This window comes from Anguilla anguilla, chromosome 14 (assembly GCF_013347855.1).
Source record: "Anguilla anguilla isolate fAngAng1 chromosome 14, fAngAng1.pri, whole genome shotgun sequence".
Lineage (NCBI taxonomy): Eukaryota > Metazoa > Chordata > Actinopteri > Anguilliformes > Anguillidae > Anguilla > Anguilla anguilla.
The window spans coordinates 18,621,638-18,644,854 of record NC_049214.1 but is presented as its reverse complement, the minus strand read 5'-3'; the positions used below and the strand labels follow the sequence as shown (position 1 = coordinate 18,644,854).

General features: G+C 45.8%; 1 protein-coding gene across 1 annotated transcript in view; it reads right to left on the bottom strand.

The window, feature by feature from the left end:
• The window catches only part of sardh (sarcosine dehydrogenase), a 42,347-nt gene extending 19,130 nt beyond the window's left edge, over positions 1 to 23,217 (bottom strand). Inside the window, exons 1-13 of the mRNA XM_035391251.1 lie at positions 22,658 to 23,217; positions 20,538 to 20,864; positions 19,879 to 20,057; positions 19,210 to 19,389; positions 16,244 to 16,367; positions 15,375 to 15,475; positions 13,535 to 13,639; positions 9,995 to 10,124; positions 7,630 to 7,716; positions 3,933 to 4,023; positions 2,267 to 2,408; positions 887 to 970; positions 194 to 307 (exon numbers count right to left, since the gene is read on the bottom strand). Of these exons, the coding sequence (XP_035247142.1) occupies positions 194 to 307; positions 887 to 970; positions 2,267 to 2,408; positions 3,933 to 4,023; positions 7,630 to 7,716; positions 9,995 to 10,124; positions 13,535 to 13,639; positions 15,375 to 15,475; positions 16,244 to 16,367; positions 19,210 to 19,389; positions 19,879 to 20,057; positions 20,538 to 20,859 (1,659 nt within the window). The 5' untranslated portion in view covers positions 20,860 to 20,864; positions 22,658 to 23,217. The remainder of the gene's footprint in view (positions 1 to 193; positions 308 to 886; positions 971 to 2,266; positions 2,409 to 3,932; positions 4,024 to 7,629; positions 7,717 to 9,994; positions 10,125 to 13,534; positions 13,640 to 15,374; positions 15,476 to 16,243; positions 16,368 to 19,209; positions 19,390 to 19,878; positions 20,058 to 20,537; positions 20,865 to 22,657) is intronic.

Genomic DNA, 23,217 nt, shown 5'->3' with positions numbered 1-23,217 from the left:
CACGCACACACGTGCACACACACACACGTACACACGCACACACGTGCGCACACACACACACGTACACACGCACACAGAAAACCCGCAGACACTGCAGCCCCTGGGAATTTAGTTTGACACCTCAGCTCTAGAAGTAGCCCAGGTGAGAATCACAGACAGGGGAGGGAAGGGGGGGGGGGGGGGGGTGACTCACCACATGGTGATGTGGAGGAAAGGAAAAGGTGTACTCCTTGTCCAGTAGATCGTTGTATTTGTAGTTTTCATTTTTAGGAAGACCATATGCTCCATAGTAATCATAGTCCAGAACCTTTGAGACAAAAACAGAAGAAACAGCTGCAGAGTGATCTTTTCTCTCTCCTGGTCTTTCTTTACACAGTGCTGCTGACTTAACTTGCGAGACCATACTAGTGACTTATTGTTTCAGGAAGCAACTAACAACAATGCAGCAGCTTTTCAAGATACATTAGCAGATACAGCTAAAGTGATATTGGTATTTAACCCCTGAATCTTTACCCCTTGCTCATTTTTAATGGAGCATAATTGGCTTTTTAAAAAATAGTGCAAAACAGAATGGTAAACCACTGGAGGGCTGGGATTGGGTCCCACTCCAGTCACTAGAGCCCGACAGTACTGGTGTAACTAGAGGAAGAGTGACAGCGGTACAGCCAAGTGAATGCAGCCAATGCATTGGCATGATGATGCAATGACAGGTGACATCTGCCACACATCAATCTAATGATCTTTCACACAAAAAAAATGAAGACGCATCAAGTGAGACCCAGGAAAAAAATGACACGCATTAAGTGATGGACTGTTCCACCAAGTCTTCATTTGTCAGGACAGCACATGATTTTCACCGCACGCTGGTTTGGATCGTCATGCTTACAGGAGCGGGACCATCTGGGTTGAACCATCCTGGTCTCTCCCAGCCATGTCTCTCCTGGAACACACATCCCTGATCCAGCAGCAACTGAAACACAAACAGAAAGAGTTACACACATGTGCACACCATGCTATATCACTAATACACCAGAGAAACCAACTGAAACACAAAGAGTTACACACATGTGCATAGAGTGCTACATCACTAATAGACCAGAGAAACGAACTGAAACACAAACAGAGTTACACACATGTGCACACCATGCTACATCAATAATACAGCAGATATCCGCCATAGCTTCTACCAAAAAAATTAATTATTGTATCATGTATTGTGTATGCAAAAAAAACTACTGTTATTATGCACTGGTGTGCAACAGTACTGTGTGGGTCAGAAAGGGCTATAGAGTATATTTAGGAGACAGAGAGGGGTTTAGAACAGAACTATAAGGGGGTTAATCATAATGTGGCAGCCAGGGGGCAGAACAGTGCTTTGGAGGTAAAAAGTTGTTTGGAGCAGTACTGCAGTGGGTAGAAAGTTGTTTGGAGCAGTGCTACAGTGGGTAGAAGTTTGTTTGGAGCAGTGCTACAGTGGGTAGAAGTTTGTTTGGAGCAGTGTTGTAGGAGGCAGAAAATGGTATTAAGCGGCACTGTGGGAGGCAGAACGTAATGTGGAGCATTAGGCAGACCGCCCGTGTGGAGCTCACTGCTGTGTTCCCGCCCGTTTTCTTCTCAAGCCCGGAATGAAATATTAAGGCTAAGTGTCTCAATTACAGACATCTTAGCAGGAATTGCAATGATAAATGAGGATCTAACAGTCTTATTGCTGACTATCTTTAATTCAGGACTCCATTATCCACAAGGATGATCTTCTTCCCAGATCAGTGTTCTTGAGTACGAGGCGAAGGGGAGAATGGAAAACCCAGCTCTGGATATTTCTGGTAACACATTAGCATTCTCTGTAGCTTAGCAACAGGTCACACACATGAGCACAGAAAAGCAGCTCAGAGTCTAAGGGGCAGTAAAACACTAGGATACTGGCCAGCCGCTCAGTGTTAATTACACAATGCTTCCTCCTCCCCAAAAAGGAACTTGCACATAAATATAACACCCACGCTCTCGCACCCAAGCACACAAGACACACACACACATACACATATGCACACAGATTCAGAGACCAGAACTGCAAGGCTAACGCTCGATCATTTAGTCTCCCATTTGTTCCGCAGTTCCATTTCTCTCTCGATTGGACAATGATACTCTCCGGCTATGAGGACTAACAGAAAAAATCTGAGCGCATCATTACTCTGTCCCTGGGAATCATGGTTCTTACTCTTCACCTGCTGAGAGGAGTGGGGTTGGGGGTGGGAGGAAGGGACTGCACCTTGTGGATGGGGTCCTTCCTCATGTTGCGACTGGCTAGCGGCTCATCGAAGGGGAACACCACAGAGTAGTTCTTGGCGTAGGACTCATGGCTGCGTTCTCGGATCCAGCGGTTGTTGTTGGTGAGCGAGTGGTGGAACCTCCTGCAAACGCCAAAGCAACACAGGAGCCCCGACTTTATGACAGAACAGGTGTTTGAACACACAGCCATAAAAGTGCACATAAATACACAGACACACTGACACGCACTGCCATGGGAAACACGTAACACTGTAGTGAAGCAGTCTGTTTTCGTTACTGAGTACTGAATGCTACAATTCAAGAAAGGGTCTGAGTGTATGCGTGTGTGTGTGTGTGTGTGTGTGTGTGTTTGTGTGGGAGAATAAAAACATGTGCATTGGGTGACCTTAAAATCTGTTTCCCTCTGTTCTCATACAAGTCAGATTATTATCAGAGTGCTTGAAAATAGGCAGCCAGGTGCCACTAATGTCTCGGAATATGAAAGCAATCAAAAGAGCTGCTGATGAATTTTTCATGAAGGAAAGCTTCTCTTGGCAAGTGACACATCTCTGCCCCAGAAGATGCCAGCCGGCAGATGTTGTGCTGTGGCACCTAGCCGGCTGTGTGGACCGAGGGCTTTTAGCAGGACTGCTGCAGAACATAGACGTGTCCTTAATTAGGAGTCACAGAACTGCTCCGTTTTGTCAGAGACTTTTGCACAGAGACAGTTCCTATCTGGATTTTGGCATGGAGGTCCACGGGCCCTGCCAGACTTATAGCGACACAGCTGTTCACCTCAGTAACTGAACCAAAGGTCCGTCAAAGCTGACACCTGGGATTAGGAGGCCTTCGGACAAAGAAATGTGGAGCGCGGGAAAAGCAATTCTTCATTCCGCCCGGCAGTTCACTACTCAAACAAAGTATTACTTTCAAAAGGATTGAATTTAACAGCATTCTAGGGTCTGGACACTACAGCACTGGTGAGGTGACTGCATTGAGACAACAGAGTAGAAGAAGAAGAGTCCTGTGACAGTGGCAGCCTGCAGAGGGGAGAGTGAGAGCAGCCATGCCAGGCGATGCCACAATGTGCCTTTGAACAGCTGAGAAAGAGCGTACACAAAACAGCATGTTCACACCCGCCTGATTACAATTCCTGAGTGAGGAAGCAGAGAAGGTCATGCTGGCCCCCTGACGGACACAGGAGTCCACCCTGACTGATGTCCCCTTCCTCACAGTGTGCCCTGTCACCTGCCATCAATCACACCCCGCCGGACTGGCCGGGGGCCGGGGGGGGGGCGGGTGTCCCACAATGCAAATGAGCAGCAGTGCCGTTGGGCCACGGTGCCCAGCGGCGATATCGCGTTGGGACGATGTGACCGCGCCAAGGCGTATGGTGCTGTCTGTGTGTTAACAGCCTGTCTCTCCCTTACTGTCTTCTCACCTTCCCTAAAGTCACCGGTACACTCAAGTCTGGACAGAGTAAAACAGCCCCATCAGAGTCTGAGTGCTTTTATTTTATAAATGAGAGCAGGACAGAGTGTGGCAAAACACACACACACACACACACACACACACACACACGCACGCAGTCACGCAGGCACACACACACACACTTGGATCCCTCCTACAGAAGACCAGACAGTGAATGCATGCATCTGGGACTGTACCTTATGTCGTAGCCATACATGTCCTTCTCTGGCCGACCATGAATAATCCAGTGTGCCAGCTCCTTCCCACAGCCACCTCCGAGCATCATCCCTGCACAAGACACGCACACACACACGCCCACACGCACACACACACACACACACACACACACACACACACAGGGACATACAAATGAATCCTCAGACTCCATGTGTGTGACAGACAGCTGCCAGTCACACAAACCACACAAACACGTGTCCCTAGCCACTATTTTACAGCAACAGGAATCCCTCCAACCGCAGCCCAGACGGAGGCTAAAGTGGAGGAAACAGTCATTACATTACAGTATGGGCATTTAGCTGACGCTCTGATCCAAAGCGACTTACACAGCTTTTAACACAGCATCCATTTACAGAGCTGGATATGTACTGAAGCAAGACCCAATGCAGGTTAAGTACCTTGCTCAAGGGTTACAACGGCAGAGTCCTATCCGGGAATCAAACCTGCAACCTGTAACCTTTAGTTTACAAGACCAGTTCCTTACCCATTATAACTACACTTCCTTACACATTATACTACACTGCCACCCCCCAGTCAGCACTGCCTGGGACATGGAGGGGAGGAGAGAAAAGTGTGTTAGAGAAGGAGAACCTACAGAGCACAAAAGCCAGGGGACGGAGTTGACAGAGAAGAGACAGGAAATGAGCGATGGACAGAAAAGAGAGGAAGAAATGAACTGAGCAAATAAAGGAAGTGAAGTTGAAGTGTGGTCCGGCTGAGATTCCCAGGTCTGTGTGAAGTTGCCATTAGCGATGTACGATGAGCTATATAAAGGACTTTCTCCTAATTACACATCTGAGATCAGACACGATGAGAGACTCATTAAAAAGCACAGTTATACAGCTCAGTGCACTAATTACAGGTAAAGAGTCCTTATTACACTCCTGCTTCTGGTAATGAAATATTTGAGACTCAGATCACGTGAACCTGAATCTCCTAATTTACGTTAATGAAGTGCTAGATCATTCAGAACAATATTGCTTGTAGTACAACTTCACAGGTTTGTAGCTTCTCATTTTTTATTACTTTTTCTTAGAATGAAAAGCAAAATTTTCTTCCCAGTTTGGAATTAACTACATGCCTCACACATATGCACAGAGAGCACCATGACTGGGCAGCACTCCACTGATAGGCCAGTGATTACAGGAAGGCTAGTGCTGATCTGAGGAGAAGTGAAACCCTTTTGCTTCGGAGGATGCAACTGTCCCACTATGCTGTACTGCTGGTGAGAGTCTGTTAATGACACCGCTGGGGTTCACACCAGTGACTACAGGTCCCAGCATGCACTTGTACAGAGGGCCTTTACTGTCTCAGCCCTTTGGGAAAAGGCCAGTTTGGTTGCCTGCAGCCCTGTGGAAGCTCACTGAAGACTTGTGGACAATTTGTGCAATTGGCAGCGTAAAGGTTCAGCCTGACTTTGGTTCGTTGAGAAACCTGCCATAGCAATCATTTTTCAAAGGGTGGCCTACATGACTGAACATCACAGAACTGCTGAAATCAGGAGGGGACTGGGGACTGGGGGTGTTGTGCCCACTGTGTCTGTCTGAAGAGCAGCAGTGAGGCCTTCCGTTCTCTGATCTCTCTTCAGAGACCCTGTAAATGTCATGGCAGATGAGACCAGAGCGGGAGATAAAGTTTGGAAGCCGTGAAGATCTGTTTTGAGTGACACCAGCTGCCCCCCTTGGTATCCATCTCTAAAGGGAGACACTACGCAATTCCTGTGGGAAGAGGGAGGGGGGAGGGGCTCCTGCTGTCAATGACAGACGCTACCCCTCGAGGGGGCGCACACAAAGTGCTGGACTTCAGCACACTTATATAAGAGCGTTTATCCGTGTCACTTGGCTAGGTTAGCGAGTGCGGCAGGCCGCCGCCACTCCATCAGTCCCCCTGGAAACGGCCGCACTCCAAAGATGACCCCCGAACAGCGGCCAGGGCAAAGAGCTAATGAGAGGCGGGGGTAAGGCGGCGCCAGGAGGGGAGGACGCGCCGGCCGTGCTGCTGCATGCTGATGCTCTCCTCCCCGCCTCCCCCATCAGTGGAGCTGATGGCTAGCGCACGCTGAGGGGAAGGCAGGAAGAGGCCAAGGGGTGAGCACATGAGGGCTGCTGGGAGCTGTAGTCCAGGCAGACAGGTTAGGAAGTTCATTTAAGATTGCTTAGGACCCCATCAGAATCTCAAAAAAACTCATAAAAGTCAAAAAGCTACAGAAGGGGGCCGGCAGGACTAGTCCTTGACGAGCAGCACGCCTCTGGGGATTACATGTTTTTCTTTATAAATATCCATAATTATCCATAACTGAAGGCAATGTGTTAATTGCTAGAATTAACTATGACATATAGCTCACCATTTACACATTCAATTTTGGTCCTGAAGTGGTGTATCCTACAACCTATTATTTTACAATTGTTCAAAACTGCCTGTCTATTTTCTATTGAGATAAAAGCAAAAGGACAAAATATAACAATATTATAAATAAGAATAAAAAATAAATATAAATAAGTTTATTTTCTGCCTATTTCCTTAAAATAGATACATATGTTACCAGGGTGACATTACCATTATACGTATATGAATGCAGACAGCTGTCTTCGGTAGCTACATCCTGCCATGGTCATGTGACCCTGAACAGATATCAGCAGGTTTGTGGCTGAAGGTGACAGTGAGGTAAGGTCATGTGACCTCTGCCTTAGGGACAGGCGGACGAGGCCACGTCAGCGGAACCCAAGAAGAGGGAGCGTTCTGTGGCCTGTCTGGGGCTTGCTCTGCCCTTGAAAACGCGCTCGCTTTTCCGGTATCAAATAGTATCAATCTCTCACAACTGAGTCGCAATGCGGGGCGGGAGGGAGCTGTGCCTGGATATCTCAGCTGAGACGGCGCTGTGTCTTTAACGATAGCCTTCTCACTCATCTCTTCCCTTCAATGAAAACTCAAACTGGCACTCAGAACAGCAGAGGAAGCAAAGCAGCACAATCGCACAATCGTGGCAGCAGTGTGGGGTAGTGATTGGCAGACTGGACTAAGGCTGCAGGTCCATAGTCCAGGTGCGATATCGCTGGTGTGCCGTTGAGAATAGCGACAATCCTCAATTGCTTTAGCAAATATCAAGGAGAATAAATGGATACTGTGTAAAGTGAAAACTATGTAAGACTCCCTATATAATGACGTATTTTAGGCAAATGAATTATTCAAGCAACTGCATATATACCGTCACATATTACATTACCACACAGTGGCACTCAAGAGAGTAATTGTGTAACACACTGATATTTAATAAATGTGGACAGGCTTTAAACGCACATAATGCACAGAGCGGTTGAGCTGTGGGTCGGACTGAGCGGTATTCACCGACAGCAGGCCGAGCGCACGCGCCTCTCCGGGCGAGCAGCGCGCTCAAAAGGGGAACGGAGCGCTCAATTATGCATGAGAAGCCTCTTAATGCCCGTGTCTCTGCTGGGGCCGGCGCCGGAAAGACCTGGAAGTGGCAGGACGGCGAAGGCGATTACCTCACGCCCCGGCGGCCCGCTCCCCGCCTCGCCGTTACCCGCGGTTCTCACTGACGTCCTTCGCTCGCCTTCGACCCCTCGCCTGCCACGGACACCCCACACCGCCATGATACTCCTCACCCACACACCGTCCGCTGTGCCTCCACCCGCTTACCTGCGCTGTTGAAGCCGCAGCCCAGGAAGTAGCCCCTCACCTCGGGGGCCTCACCCATTAAGGGCTTATGGTCGGCTGTGAAGGATTCTGTGGGGAAAAAACCAGTAGGTCATATTCCAGTAGGGTCCAGCATCCCACAGTTATTTATGCCAAAGGTAGATATTCCTTCCTAACGACACACAGCATCACATAAAGTGTTGAAAACGTCAACCTTTCCATAAACACAGAATTAAATATATTTATTTCATTTTACACTTTGCAGGCAGTCTGTTGGACGCAGGTGAGAAAGCAGATGACTTTGACACAATCGATGAGGAAAGAGCAGGCAGATGGATACTGAACACACCTTTGCCATTATTCCACATGAGAGGAAATTACTGGAGCATCTCATCTCAGATAAGAAAAGAATCACACAGTACAGGGGCCATCTTTTATTCATCTATCCATAAGTGCATTGCAGGCTGGGATATCTCCTGCTGCCTGACTGCCCTGTACTACTTGGGTCCAGTCAACCTCTAAACCCCCTCTCACCGGCGGCACTGAAACCAGCTGCCATTTACCATAACCACTGTGTGGGATGGCTCAATAAATAGCCACACCCACAGAAGAACATGGTTCTGAAAACAACCACACCCACTGAGGGCAGGGCTCTGGAAATAACCACACCCATGGAAGGGCAGGACCCAATAAACAACCACTCCTACTGAGGGCCAGATGAGGCCCAGGGCCTAGCCGTCTTGTAAACTGCCGGGATTCACACCAACCAATCAAGAGCCTTCAACTGCAACCTGCCCCACAGAACGCATGGCAAGCTTACACTGTAAACTCTCGTCACACAGCACAGGATGGGTGAAGCCTATATAATCTCACCCCGCAGCAGAGCACGCTGACTGACACCAGAAACACGTTTTACCTCCAGCACTGCTCGCATTGATCCCCAGCATGGAGACGTCTATGATCTCAGAGCGAATTTCCCACAGGCTTACCGTGGGAAGCAGTCGTGATGTGACCTGCTTTCCAGGGAAGCACCACCAAAGACCGTTACCCACATTAATCCTCCTGAAAAATGGCTCGCCTTCAACAGAGATGAATAATATGGGGAGACTACATCCATTACCAGCTTAATGGGGCTGAGATGTGCACACCAATGTATTTATGCATTTGTGGTGGCAGGGGAGGCTCTCTGGTCAGTCTCTGCAGCTCCTGTCATTAGAGCACACGCTGGGCTGATCCTGAGCTCGGGGTCTCTTTAAAAACCTTCCTCTATGAGCAGAGCATGTGGGCGGCAGGTGACGCCCCCTACAGCACCGAAAATATCTTACAGCACTGAGACCCCAAGGAATTTAAATATAGACAAGGTTTGCTGAACAAACCACAACGTCTTAGAAACCAAGTGTAAATAAATGTGGGAATAAAAAAAAAGAAAACAAACACAATTAAGAACCAAATTAAAAATACAGAAATAGACTGGTATCCAGCCAAGCCCAGTTATATGGTAAGAACCATGAAAGACCACGCTACCAGCTGTTTGTATTAAGCCGTTCCATTTGCAATTTTGAATAGACCCTCATATTATCACCAGAGCTAAATAAATGCTTAATCTTTTGCTTCTGTCCAGCATATGGATATTAAAACACAATTAGCATTTACAGAGAACAGCTGTTTTTCGTCGATGAGCATGTTATTACAGTGGTGGGAATTTCAGAACTGTTTTTCCAGGATGTTGCTCGTCCACTCTTGAAAGACGAGACTCTGCAAAGACTCGTGGGGAATTTGTAAACAGACTGATATTCACATGCTGCCCATAAGGCACTCAGCAGAGCAATTATCATCATAAATTCTGAGCCACAACAAAAGTCAAGATGTCCAGCCAAGGTATAATTTAAGTATGAACACAGCGAGTTGTTACAGGTCAATTAAAATGGATAAACAACTGCCAAACTCACATAATGTGTGAGATAGGCTAAGTTTCAAATGATCAACTATTGCAACACTCCTTTTAAATCAAAGGGGCTAACTGTCATAAATAAGTGCCTCAGCTTCTCAGATGCATGACAGCTACAGGGAAGGTTGTTTTCCAGCGTCCTTCATCAAGAGATTGCACACCTGTCACGGTTCAAAATAGCAACCTGAATGCAGCTGCTTCATGGATTGGGTCAAGCCGGGACAAGCTCGACACCAACTGAATGAAAGGCAACCAGACCTGCAACTTTGCAAAAAGGTGCAATGAAGAGGCCAATCGAGGCACCATAGAGACGTCACTTCTCTATTTTAATGAATTTTAAGTGTGTGTGTGTGTGTGTGTACGTGTGCGTGCAGATGTGTGTGACGTGTCTGATAAATGTGTGTGTGCATGTGTGAGTACCTGGCCCGCAGACAGTGGACTTTATGCCTGTCTGCTCCAGGGCAGGCACGCGGTTGATGGCTCCCTCAATGTGCTGCATGAACACATCCCAGTCCAGGTCAAACAGGCTGAAGGCAAATTTCTCAGACACCTGCAGCAATGATAAAATATGACCTCATCACAGTGCGCCTAAACCTCAGACAAATGCATGAACAAGGCAGGGGCACTTTGGACAACAGACAAACACACACACACACACACACACATTTACACATGAAAACAGTAGTGTCATTACATATCAGACCCGAGTTCAAAAGAATACCGCATCCCTTTAGACACCGGTCAACCACTTGCCAAATACTGCCGCTTTCACACAAATATCTATTTACATTTATTTTTATGTTTTGGCTAGTAACATATTTTTTGAAAATCACCAGGGATTAGCAGGGTGCTTACTAGCATCTAGAATGCCACGGCATTTCAGATATATACTTGACCCAGTTCTGTCACACATACACAAAACACCATTATTTTCCCATGCCTTATAAACACTGAATATACATACACATAATAATCTTCAGAAACACGAACACCACTTAGCATCTTTACACGTGTAAAAACCACGAGGTAGCATATAACCACAGAAACACGGCACAGAGAGCAGTCTCAACACCTCAGGCTCCAAAATCATGAACACACAAACTGCGGCTGTACGCAGTTCAGTAGCTGAGCCGGCCGCTGGCATGAACACTCCACGCAGTCATTTAGGGCCACAGCCATCCCTGGGCCACGCAACTGTAACTTTTTCTTTTGGAACACATTCTGAGCGTGCAGTATCCACCTCCAAACAGTCTTGTTTTAGGGGGACATGTACTGAATTCCAAAAAAAAGAGGACGGGGGCAGGCAGGCATTAGGAACACAATACTAGGCAATTCGTTTACATACAATCTATGGAAAAAGGCAAAACCATTTTAGGAATTTCAAAACCCCGCCTGGACAGATACTTTTAGTCTCAATAAACAATGAACGTCTGCTAGAAAGAGAATGTCTAGTCAGTCTACATGCTCAGGACCACCAAACCCCTACGGCTGGCACTGTTCAGTAGGAATGCTTTTAACCCTGATTTAACTCTGCGGGCGAAGTACGTGTGTGTCTAGTGGTCTGCGGTTACACAGAGATTGTTAAGGTAGGTTGAGCGGACACGGAGCAGGACAATCTCCTTCCTCCACCGGTCACCCGATCCGCTGGGTCCTGCCGCAGCGGGATTGTGACGGGCGGCCAGTCTCTCTGCGCGACGAATGAAACCAAAGCTGGAGGCAGGAGGTGCGCCTTCGCCCCATTAGTCAGCTAGACACCCCGAGGATGCTGACAGCTCATTCAGCGAAATGCTGAATACATAAAACATTAAAATTGCCAGTGTGTATGCTGTGGATGCATGGGTCAGGTTTATAAATAAAACTGTGGAGATTGCAGGTATTTGCGACCTTCACCCTGGCAAAGATGGTGCAGACGTGCCCAGGCGGCATGGTTTATTAACCACATCAGAACAGGAAGGGAAGACGGGACTGATCACACCCACTTTGATGCACTCTCTGTGAGCTAGCTCTTCCCACAGTGGAAATGTGCCTCTGCTACTCACAGTGAAACCAATTAAATTATTATAGGGTACTGAGAAGGCACTTAATGAGAAAAAAACATTTATCTACAGTTTAAATCCAGACATGACCTCATATCATTTTCAACAGAGCTCACTGCTCAAGGAAAGAGCATTCAGCCAGACAGAGCCAGCCTCTACAGACCTGCATGATCCCCAACACGACTAGAGTGGGTACAGAGACCACACTGCCAGGAGGGAAAAGTCCTCATATACACATACAAAAGAACCCACACACACTCACACACACACACTCACTCTCACACACACACACACACACACACACATACAGAAGAACCCACATACACACACACATACAAAAGAACCCACATATACACACACACACACACACACTCACACACACACACACACAAACACACACATACAGAAGAACCCAAATACACACACACATACACACATACAAAAGAACCCACATATACACACACACACACTCACACACAAAAAACCCACACACACACACACACACACACAGGCACATAAACACACACACAAAAAACCCACATACACACACACACAGGCACATAAACACACACACACACACACACACACACACAAAAGCCACATTTACACACACACACATTTCAAAGCCCTGTCTGTCCTATCGTTAGCCCTACGGAGCATCTGCCTGAGAGGGTTGATGATGTGATGTCATATGAGGGCGGCTGCAGTGTTTCTTTTGGATTAGAGGGCAGCAGGGGCAAGGGCCCAGAGCTGCGGATAAATATTCAGCTATCTGTCATGTGAAATGGACTTTAGCTGAGCTGAACCACAGTAATGACAGTGCCCTGAAGTACCAACATGATGATCATGGTCACACGCATGCATGCATGTGTACATACACATACAAATACTCACACGTACATGGATGATTGCATTTATATAGCACTTGTCCAGACACTCAAAGTGCTTTACAGTGATCAAACTCACCTCAGCCACCACCAATGAGTAGCACCCAACTGGGTGATGCATGGAAGCCATTTTGCGCCAAAACGCTCACCACACATCAGCTGAGGTGGAGAGGGAGAGGACAATTTTCGACCCATTAAATCAGGGGATGATTAGGTGGCAGGTTGAGAGAGCCGAGTTGGGAATTTAGCCAGGACACCGGGGAACCCCCTACTCTTTGCGATGAGTGTCGCGGGGTCATTGATGATCACAGAGAGTCAGGACCTCAGTTTAACGTCTCATCCCAAGGAAGTCGTCTCCTGCAGCACAGTGTCCACGTCACTGCACTGGGGCATTGACCAGAAGGAAGATCGCTCCCTGCTGGCTGACCCACACCACTTCCAGCAGTAACTTAGCTTTCCCAGGAGGTCTCCCATGCAAGTACTGACCAAGCCCAAACCTGCGTCAGCCATTCGGCAGGAGCCGGGTGCATGGTGGTACGGCTGCTGGCACGGCACACATGGCATACATACATACATACATATGCACTCACACATATGCAGACATACACACAAATACACACATACAAACACATATACACATACATGCACACACATACATACACATGCACACACACATACACACACATGCACACGCATACCCACCCACATACACACACCCAACAACAAAAATAATGGCTCCATTGTGAGCACATTCACACCTCACAAAACAGTCCTGATATACAGCAATAATGAGCTCATACATAGCAGATACCACAATAACAACCGTAAAAACATTGCCCAACTTACAGCAGATGCATATGCACATGAATACAAAGACGCATACACACATGTGCACACACACATACACACACACACAAACAATGATACAAATATTCATATACTGAATAAAGAGACACAGCTAAATAAACTGAACAATGAGTTGATAAACACAGATTAAAGGTAAAAACAAAACAACACAGACACTCACACAATCTTACCTCATCCCAGAAAATAGGATTTTCCTCATAACCACCCACTGACAGGGCATCTCCTTGGAGACGAAGGTAGACAGATGCATCATGGTCCCGCACATTAGGCATGTTCTAGTAAGGAAAAAGAGACACACGCTAAGTATCAGTGCCTGCCCAACAGCCCTAAAGACTCTCAGCACCTAAACATGAAGTAAAAACAGCAAAGACTGGCATAACAGAGCACAATTCTGCACGGACTAATCCTCAGAATGCTTAAGTCAGGTTGGGCTACTCAGTGCTGCAAGTTTAAAGAGTATGGTTCTGTGTGCAGCAGCGCTGGGCTGAAGGGGGTGTTAAATACAGCATTACACTCCATAACTGAGGCCTCCTGGGGCCCCATCATAGCTATGAGAATATGTATTCCATCACATTTTTATAGCACATGTAATGTTTATACATAAATTAAGCTGCTAGGTTAAATTGAACAGCTTCAAAGTTGCTTCCTCCAGGGCAAAACAGTGGGAACACACCAATGACTTTAACTAATGAACCCTAGAGAGTCCAGTGCACTGCCCACAGGCATACATACGTGTGTACATACATGCACACACAGACACACACAGCAAAAATGAACATGCATATGCACACATGCATACATATGCACATGTAAACACAAACATGAGCAGACACACACACACACACACACACAATCATGCACAAAAGCATTCACATGCACACACATACCTTCTCTCTCTCACACACACACACATATAATTATGCACATGCATTCATATTAACATTTCTAGTCTCACTCACACACATACAATTATGCACATGCATTCACGTGCACCCATATACTGTCTCTCTCTTTCATTCTCTCATACATACTGTACACACACACAGACACACTATCATGCACATGCATGCACATGCACCCACACACACACACTATCATGCACATGCATGCACATGCACCCACACACACTGCCACACAAGGTGAAGTGGAGGCTGTGCAGATGGATCTTTCTCACGATTAATCTTTATCTCCACACTGCAGTGTAACTTGTGAAAAACTTGTGACATAGGACCAATCTACTGGCACTAACCCAATACAATTTATGATGCAAATGTGTATTTCCAAAGCGCTGTGAATGCTCCCACATGCATAAGGTTATGAGGTGCCTTACTGTGAATGTATGCCAAGGACATCTACAGGTTCATAAAAATCCACCCAATCAGACAATGTACAAAGATCAACACAGATATTAGCATACTCATGCCAGTAACTGGCTGCTGATAGAATCTGATGTTACAGTGCCCCCTGTCTGTCTTCACTGGTAATGTACATTGTATTAATTGCTTCTGCAGTCTCATGACAGCCATTAGATTTGTTGGACGTTCTCTCCTTTCTCACTTTGGAGCTTTCTGAGCCCATCCAGCTGTACTCACACCTGATTTTGCTGCAGTTGTAAAAGATGCACACCCCGCTGCAGAGAAATGACAAGGCAAGATTTTACACGCCTCGTGTCTGTCACCCACCAACTAAGAATTTCAACCCCAAATTATTCAGCTTCCATTTTTTCATTCGAATGCTTCTGCAGGCTGATTAGGTGGGTGTCTTTTCTCTTCAGGAAACAGAGAAGGAGTAGGGCAGGGCGAAGGGTGCAGCACTGAGATACACAGAGGGGAAATTTAACCCAAGGGTCAATCAGTGTCAAATGTCTGTGTCCTTGCCAGCTCAGAAATGAAACTCAGTCTCACCTCACATGCCCTTTACAGTAGACGTGCCGCTTAGCTACAAGACAGGAAACCTAAATGCTTCAAATTGCTTAGAAAATAGTAACATGCATCCTGCAGGACCGGTTACCTGAATCCCCTGAATCCTCTCTGTCACCACGTAAGCGTGATGCATAGCAATCAGAGGCACGTTGACACCAGCCATCTCCCCCAGCTTTGCTGCCCACACACCTGATGAAGCAGGGCAACCACAGTCAACACCTCGCACGCGCTGTGCACACGCTGTCACTGGCTCATACACTCCATGTTCAGCCACTTGCAGTCCTTGTAAAGAGTCTGTGGACAAGCCTATGGCTTATATTACTCTTGACATATTTTGCAGTAGTTGTGTGATGCTGTGCACAGCTATAGAATGTTTGTAATGTAATGCTCTTACATTCAAAAATGCTGTTGTGGGAAGTCAGAGCAAGATGTAAAAAAATCAATATCAAGTGACAGTAAATGATTAACGGTTCTCATTTAAAAGGAGATGGGATGGTTGATGTGTTTCTGAAATTGACGATTTATGCATGTTGTCTAACTCTACAGGTTGGAAGCCTTATTTTCTGTTAGCGCATCCAGAAAAAACTTTAAATTTAAGTTATATTGTTTATTTAGGCCTTTCCATCGAGCCATCCATTATTTACACCCGCTTATCCTGGGCAGGGTCACGGGGGGTGCTGGAGCCTATCTGAGCATGCACTGGGCGAGAGGCAGGAATACATCCAGGACAGGCCGCCAATCTATCGCAGTTTCTTACTTTGAATATACTGAATGCCAATTTTCGCATCACACTGCTATTGACTGCCCCCTAGTGCTTATCAGTCTAGTAAGCACCGGCCCTAACAGCAGCTCCTCAACATACTCTCTTTGCACGGTCATTTTCTGCCAGATTATTTCAGGACAATGCTACTGAACCCTTTTGGAGGCCTGTATAGTTAGCTTACGCATACGGCTTACCTGCACAGTTGACGATGCACGGAGTCTGAATGGTCCCATGATCTGTCTCCACTGCCTTCACCCTCTTTACCCCGAGGTCATCGGTGTGCACCTGCACTCCAGTCACTGGACAGTTCTCAATCACCTGAAATGGATATCAGGGCTGACCTGTTAAACCACAACGAATCAAAATAGGAGTAGCATCAAAAGAGCAGGTCTGTGATCAGAACCTCCTTGTGAGACACATTAACTACATTAACCTTCAGGGTCCAAGTTGAACTATGCGGTTGTTCCCTGCACTTGGACCGGTACTTCTCTCTAGGGGTTTTGTCATACTTGTTCCTGGTTATGGTTATACACTTTGTTGTACGTCGCTCTGGATAAGAGCGTCTGCCAAATGCCTGTAATGTAATGTAATGTAATGTAATTAACCTAAAGTACAGAACTGAAGCTTTGGTGTTACTGAGGATGGAACAGGGGTTCCAGACTCATTGGTACATAGCAACACACTGACTTTAACAGATAATAGGAGCTCCACTATTTCACTATTTCACTATTTAACTAAATCACTATTTAACTTATGCCAAAGACTTGCAGTTAAACAGTTACTGAACATAGGCCATATCACTGGAATACTGATAACTTTCCTGGTAAAATTACAGTGCACTGTGCATGTTGCTTTAAACATGTTTTTAAGTAGTCTACATTTAAAGCCTTTCGGGTGAACACCAAAGCAGCCTAGAAGAGAGGGTGGGAACCTCATGCACAAACGTATTTAAAATGTTAGTGGGTTTAGGATCATCTCGCTGAAGATGCTCAGGAGAATCTTCCCACCTACCCAGGTTTGTCCCCTGAATATTCCATGGTATCCTCCTCTTTATACAGCAGCTATTTCAGGCAGACTTTTGCCACAGTAGTCAATGTATTTATACCTTAACTGTATTTATACCTTAACTGCTCAGCAGATCACACACATCTAGGAATGGTCAAAGAACCACGGTTCTCTCAGCACAGCCCTGGCTGTACCGTAATACCTTAACACACAATGAGCATGTTTACACAAATTCTACAAAATAAAAATAAAACTCCAAAAAGGCTTCTGGGTCTATCACTGGTCAATCAAATATGCTGATGTGATATTATGTGCATCATCTCTACTGTTATGAACTGTATTTTATCCTGGGACTCAATTACAGCTGCATTACTAAATCCTAGCCAGACTCCTACAAAATAGACAGCACATATGACCACCGAGTCATCCCCTGTATCGACACTATCCCCGGCATTCTCAGCCACATCGATTCCCCAGGATATCACTGCAAACAGACAACAGAGGTCTCGGGTAATAGTACTGAACTGGCCTGAAGTTTTATCGAGCCGCATGATGGTTATCTAACATGGCACGTTCAGAGGCTGATGTCTGCACACCTGTTCATCCGAGTACCTTTTCTGTTTTTAATGTCTGTGTTTGCTTTTACTCTGCAAGCAGGGCGCCCTGTGAAGCAGACTTTGGTCTCGGTGGGGCTCTCCCTGCTAAAATAAAGGATAAATAGAAATGAAATAAAATGTATCGCTGTGAATGTGCTGTCTACTATATTTACTCGAATGGACTGCCCCTTCATTGGACAATTAGGTTAAAATGCTGCACCTGCTCCCTAATGGAACCCACATACTGAGGGAGAACTGTCTATGAGCCAAATTCTCCTTGTGCTTTGCACTTTTTAAAACATTTGCATTTTCTGCACTTTATTATGTAGCCAAATAAAATAAGCAATATATTTTGGACATGCCTCTATTTCTGATTTTTTAAAATCTATTTTTGTAGCAGAGCCTCGTTCCTTGGCTTGCATTTTCACACGAATGTGAAATTTTAATAAAACTTCTCACCACTTTTGTCAGCAGGTCCAAACACAATAGAGTTAAATAATCACTCCATTCATTAACAAAATGTAAACAGAATTCATGTTATGTTTTTGGAAGACAGAATATACCCACTGCTGTGGAAACATAAGAGCCCTGTTTTACATTTAACAGCTGTACATGAATCTCTCCTGGAATGTGTCTCAGCCTTGTCTGAGGGGCTGCAAGGCTATTGGTTTGAGAGTCCATAAGTACAATAATGGGGCATTAAGGACAACAACCAACAGTTGTTTACATTATCTATGTTTCCTCTATTGATGGTCTGCTTAACATCATTTAGTCGTGTAAAACATGGGAAGCAGTATGCTAATGTAAAACATGATTTAAAATGGAGTTAATTCAAGAGGGTCAAGAGGGATTTCACACATTACTTAGCAAACACAATTTGCAAGAATTATTCCAGGGTTTAAATCTGTTCTATCTTCATGTTCTGTATGCTTACTGGCAAAAACTGGTCATTGGGGCCATACATTTGTATGAGGGGACTGGACTTTAAAACTGCCTTGGTTAATACTGAATCACAGGGCTTCCAGTCTACCAGGCAATTAGGTTAAAAAAATGTTTGCATTCCATTCTATTGTCTGCTCTCCACACTCCGCTGTAGTCATGTGACTTTCTTCCAGCCTCATAACCATTTCTGTCGCACTGCCTGGCAAATTTATCCCCATCTTACCCTGGAACCCTGGGTAAGATAGGGAACCCTGGAACCTTCTGCCTTCCTTTCACAGTTAATACAAGTGCAAGCTGGCCACCTTAATCAGTGTTTCAGAATACCACGAATACTCAAGGGTCAACTCATAGGACTGCCTTAAAGACGACTGCACTGCACTTCTGGTACAGGAGCAAAAACACGGCTCAGGTAAAGCACTGGCAGCCGGCAGGCTACAGCTGCGATCTGCGCTAAGAGAGCTTCCCATCGTCTGACTGAATCAAATGTGCCAAAGGGTTTGCAGATCTCTCTGAATTTAGATGGCCAGGTCAGATTAGGGAAAAGAATCAGCAGACACAGCAAGGATGACGTAAATTTCACATGTTGCCCGTCAGTACGAGAAAAGGCAAGCGCTTACCGTGGCACCCTTGGCAGCAGCTGCCCTGGTAAGCGTGGTGCATGTGCCAGCAGGGTCCATGGTGCCATCCTTGGGGACGTACAGCGTGCCGTAAAGGTCGTCCACGTTCATCAGCGGGTACAAATCCTTGGTCTCCGCAGGTGACAGGACGTGAGACTCGATGCCATACACCTTCCCCAGCTGCAGGAAATGGCAAACAGCACAATCATAATCCTTTCCGTAATGCAAAAAACATGCAGGAAACGTCACCAGAGCCATATAAATGACTGAATGAATTGTTTCATTGATTTCTGAGACAACTCCAGCTTTACCTGCATCAGTAATGCAGTATATATACCTGTGATTCAGTACCACAGGATTACCTGTGGCCTACTGTTATCACAACTACATACAGCACAACCAGCTATCCAGTCATGGGCTCGCTCTCCCCCATACCAGTGCCAATATGAACAGACTTCAGCTCAAACACTCTCTCACACACAGACACACACACACCCACATATCAAACACACACACACACACACCCACATATCAAACACACACACACACACCCACATATCAAACACACACACACACATATCAAACACACACACTCACACTCACACACCCCCACACACACAGACACACACACACACCAGTCAAACCAGGCCGGTTTGGCTGACTACGCACCGACATGAGGCGCTTGTACTCATCCAGCCTCTGCTTGTTGGAAGCGATGAAGAGGCCTCCGTTCTGGATCCAGCCTGTGTGCAGGCCGGTCTCCTGCTCCAGGTCAGCGCTGACCACCTGCCTGGTGTGGGCCAGCAGCTCCACCTCCACATCGCTGGGCCTCAGCTGCCACAGCAGCCCTGGCACAGGGAGGGTCAACAGCTCACCCGCACGCCAGTGATGACATCACACATACACGCACATGCTATTTTCACATTATGTTTTCGACTGCATTGTGCATTCACGCAGTATAATGGTGGTATTATAAATCCGACTTTTTTTAAATTTTTATTATGCCCCCACATGAAAAACAATGACATTTTTTACACTTAAAAACCTGTCCCGAGGCATTGCACTGAAACTCTCCCTATCCTGGGCAGGTAACAGCAAAGTGGTAATTGTGATCACTAGCACAGGGCAATATGATGTAAAAATCTCCCCTTTGGTCAAACTGGTAGAATCACTGTAGTAACTGTTTTGAAATAGTCAAAATAGAAAAATTAGCACAGACAGGGTGTGGGAGTTTGTGTAGAGGCATGCACATGCGTGAACAAAAGTGTGACTTTCATTTGTTTCTCAGAGCACAAATACACACGGCTTCTTTCTGCCACTCTCAGTACCAGCTGTGTGCCATGTGGTGCCCGCCGTCAGTCGGTCTCTCTCCAGCAGCACCACGTTGGTCATGCCCATCTTAGTCAGGTGGTACACGGTCTGGCAGCCCAGGCTGCCCCCACCAATCACCACGGCCTCCGCTGACTTGGGGAGGGGCTTTGTGGGGCCGCTGAGCTCGCTCTCCTGCTTCAGGATCTTCTCATAGGGCACGCTCTTCTCAGAGGTGGGCTCGGGGGCGGAGCTGTAGCAGCGAGAGGCAGAGCGGCAGAGGGGCCCGAGGGCGGCGCGACACATGCCCGCCTTCCGCACGGCTGTGCCCACAAAGGCCATGTCCCCTGCCAGCCAAAAAACACACAGCAGCGACATCAGCAGGGTGCCTTCAGCACAACACCGGCACAAGCCTTTCGCAGTCTGAAAGAATGACTGGGGGCTGTTCTGGCCTGGGCTTTTGAAGTTCCCGAGCCCCCAGAGTTCAGAGCAGGACAAAGGCTGTCTCTCTGGACAGGACCAAACATGTGCAATTAATATTGGCCATACAATTTACTAAGTCTCCAGAAATGTTCTTGTATGTTGACTGGTCTGAGAATAATGGAAAGTGGTGTCAACTCTTGTTTACATCTTTGCAGGACATTCAGGACTGTTAACAGACAGACATTTGGTAGGAGCACAGACATTTGGTCTGAGCATTAGCATGACAGTGATCAGTGTTCCTGTGATAGGGGAGTGATAAGGGTACTGTACATTAGCATTAGCAAGGCAGTGATCACTTCCTGTGACAGGATCAGATTACAATGACCGGACCCCATATGGATGGCCCTGCAAAGTATGAAGACATGTTGCAACCTTTCTTCGTATGGAATTAACAGAATGGACTTTAAAATATTTTTCATATTTTCTATGATTTGGGAAGTGTTGTATACTATCATGTATTCACACCTCTGGAACAAACAGGTCTAATTCGAAGGATTAAAAAATAGGTTTCATGCTCAAATTTAACAGTAGGTGGAGGTAATGTTCCGGCGTTGTAACAATTCGCCATAAAATAACTTTTCTTGGTGTTTGCCATGCGTTACTCAGTGTATCTGTGAATTCTGATCAGAAAATACTATACGTTTTTGGTTCATTGAAAACTCATTGATGTTTCATTTTCCGGTAAGCCATCACATGCAAACCGCGATTAGCTTCATTAGTCATTTCTAAATGACAACTTAATATCGATAGACAGTTAAAAATAAACTGAGAAACAAACAAATAAAACAAACTCAAGAGATGCAGTAATTTCTTAACCATTTGTTATGAACAACAAACGTGAGAGTGGGGGGAAAAAGTATAGGCTAGTCTATAACAATCTGGCATGTATACACCATGCCAGGCATGTCTAGAAACGCATTTGGTGCAACAGAATTAAATAAAATATTCCATATTTTATAATATATCCCAAAAAATATTAGAGATTGTGAGTTACCATTCTGCGTCTTTAGCATATAACTGGCTTAATAAATATCCTATATACAACGTACTTTTTGTAATGTTTACAGTACGTAAGTGAAGCCAGGCAACGCTGAAATCTCTTCTGTCAAATGTGCTAACTTACTTACAAAAACATAACGTTAGGTAAACATATATTGCTCCGGAATACCTCCAATATGTTGCGCATGAATACGGTACGTGTGACTACCACAGGCTGTAGGTAGCAGCCAGTTGCAACGTGGCCATTTTGTTTCACGTGAAGCGTGCAAACTTTAGTCATGCGTGGACGCTACAATTTAACTAAATAAAACAAGATAAGCTCGTGCCACATATCTTGCAAGTGTATTACATAACGCAAAGGTGTCCATCTGTGTCTAATTAACTACTTATTAGTACATTTAGTGAAACAGCAACTAATTCGCGGCAAATTTAATATTTACACTGTAGCCTAATGAGAAATAAGTGTCTTATTTCCTTGCCATCCCCGGGTTCCACGTGCGAGTGGGCTACAAGTTCTTGTCCAATCATTACGACAACCTATCATTACAGGACAAAAGTTTCGCTGATGAAATTTAATTCACTCCAATAACCTGTCCATGCACGGTAATATTACGCTCAGTGAAACGTCAGCAGTATTTTAAGTGCACATAAGACGTACCGTTTTCCTGTAGTTATGCTTCCTGATGACAGGTTCCCCTCAATGTTCCAAAAACGAAATACTGTATATAAGATGCAGAAGGAACTGCCAGTCAGAATCTGCTCAAAAATGGCTGTCGCGTGTTCGACCTGGATTGCACTCTGTGAAAACAGCTGTTCTCCGAATCAAGTTTTAGCAACAAGCAGTGGCGGACAAGTAACGCAAAGCCCTAATAGCACATACATTTGAATGTTTTCAAAGAACTGGTTCTCTGCGTACTGTCACTGTGTTTGCATGGTTAGTTAATGTGTAGGCTACTGCGCCTAGTGGTAGCCTATTGGCTACTATAACTTTTCCTACTAAAAGCGACCAAGTTTATTCAGAAGCATGTGCACATAATTACATTACGATGACCGTTTATGCCGGTTCTCTAATTATTTCCATTCCAGCATCATACAATATAGCTCACTGCCCATGTCGCCTACTGTGCCGTGAAAAAGTATTCCCCCCCTCCAGATTCTCTCCCTCTATTATTGCATGCTTGTCACACTGAATGGTTTCCTATCTTTAGACAAAATGTA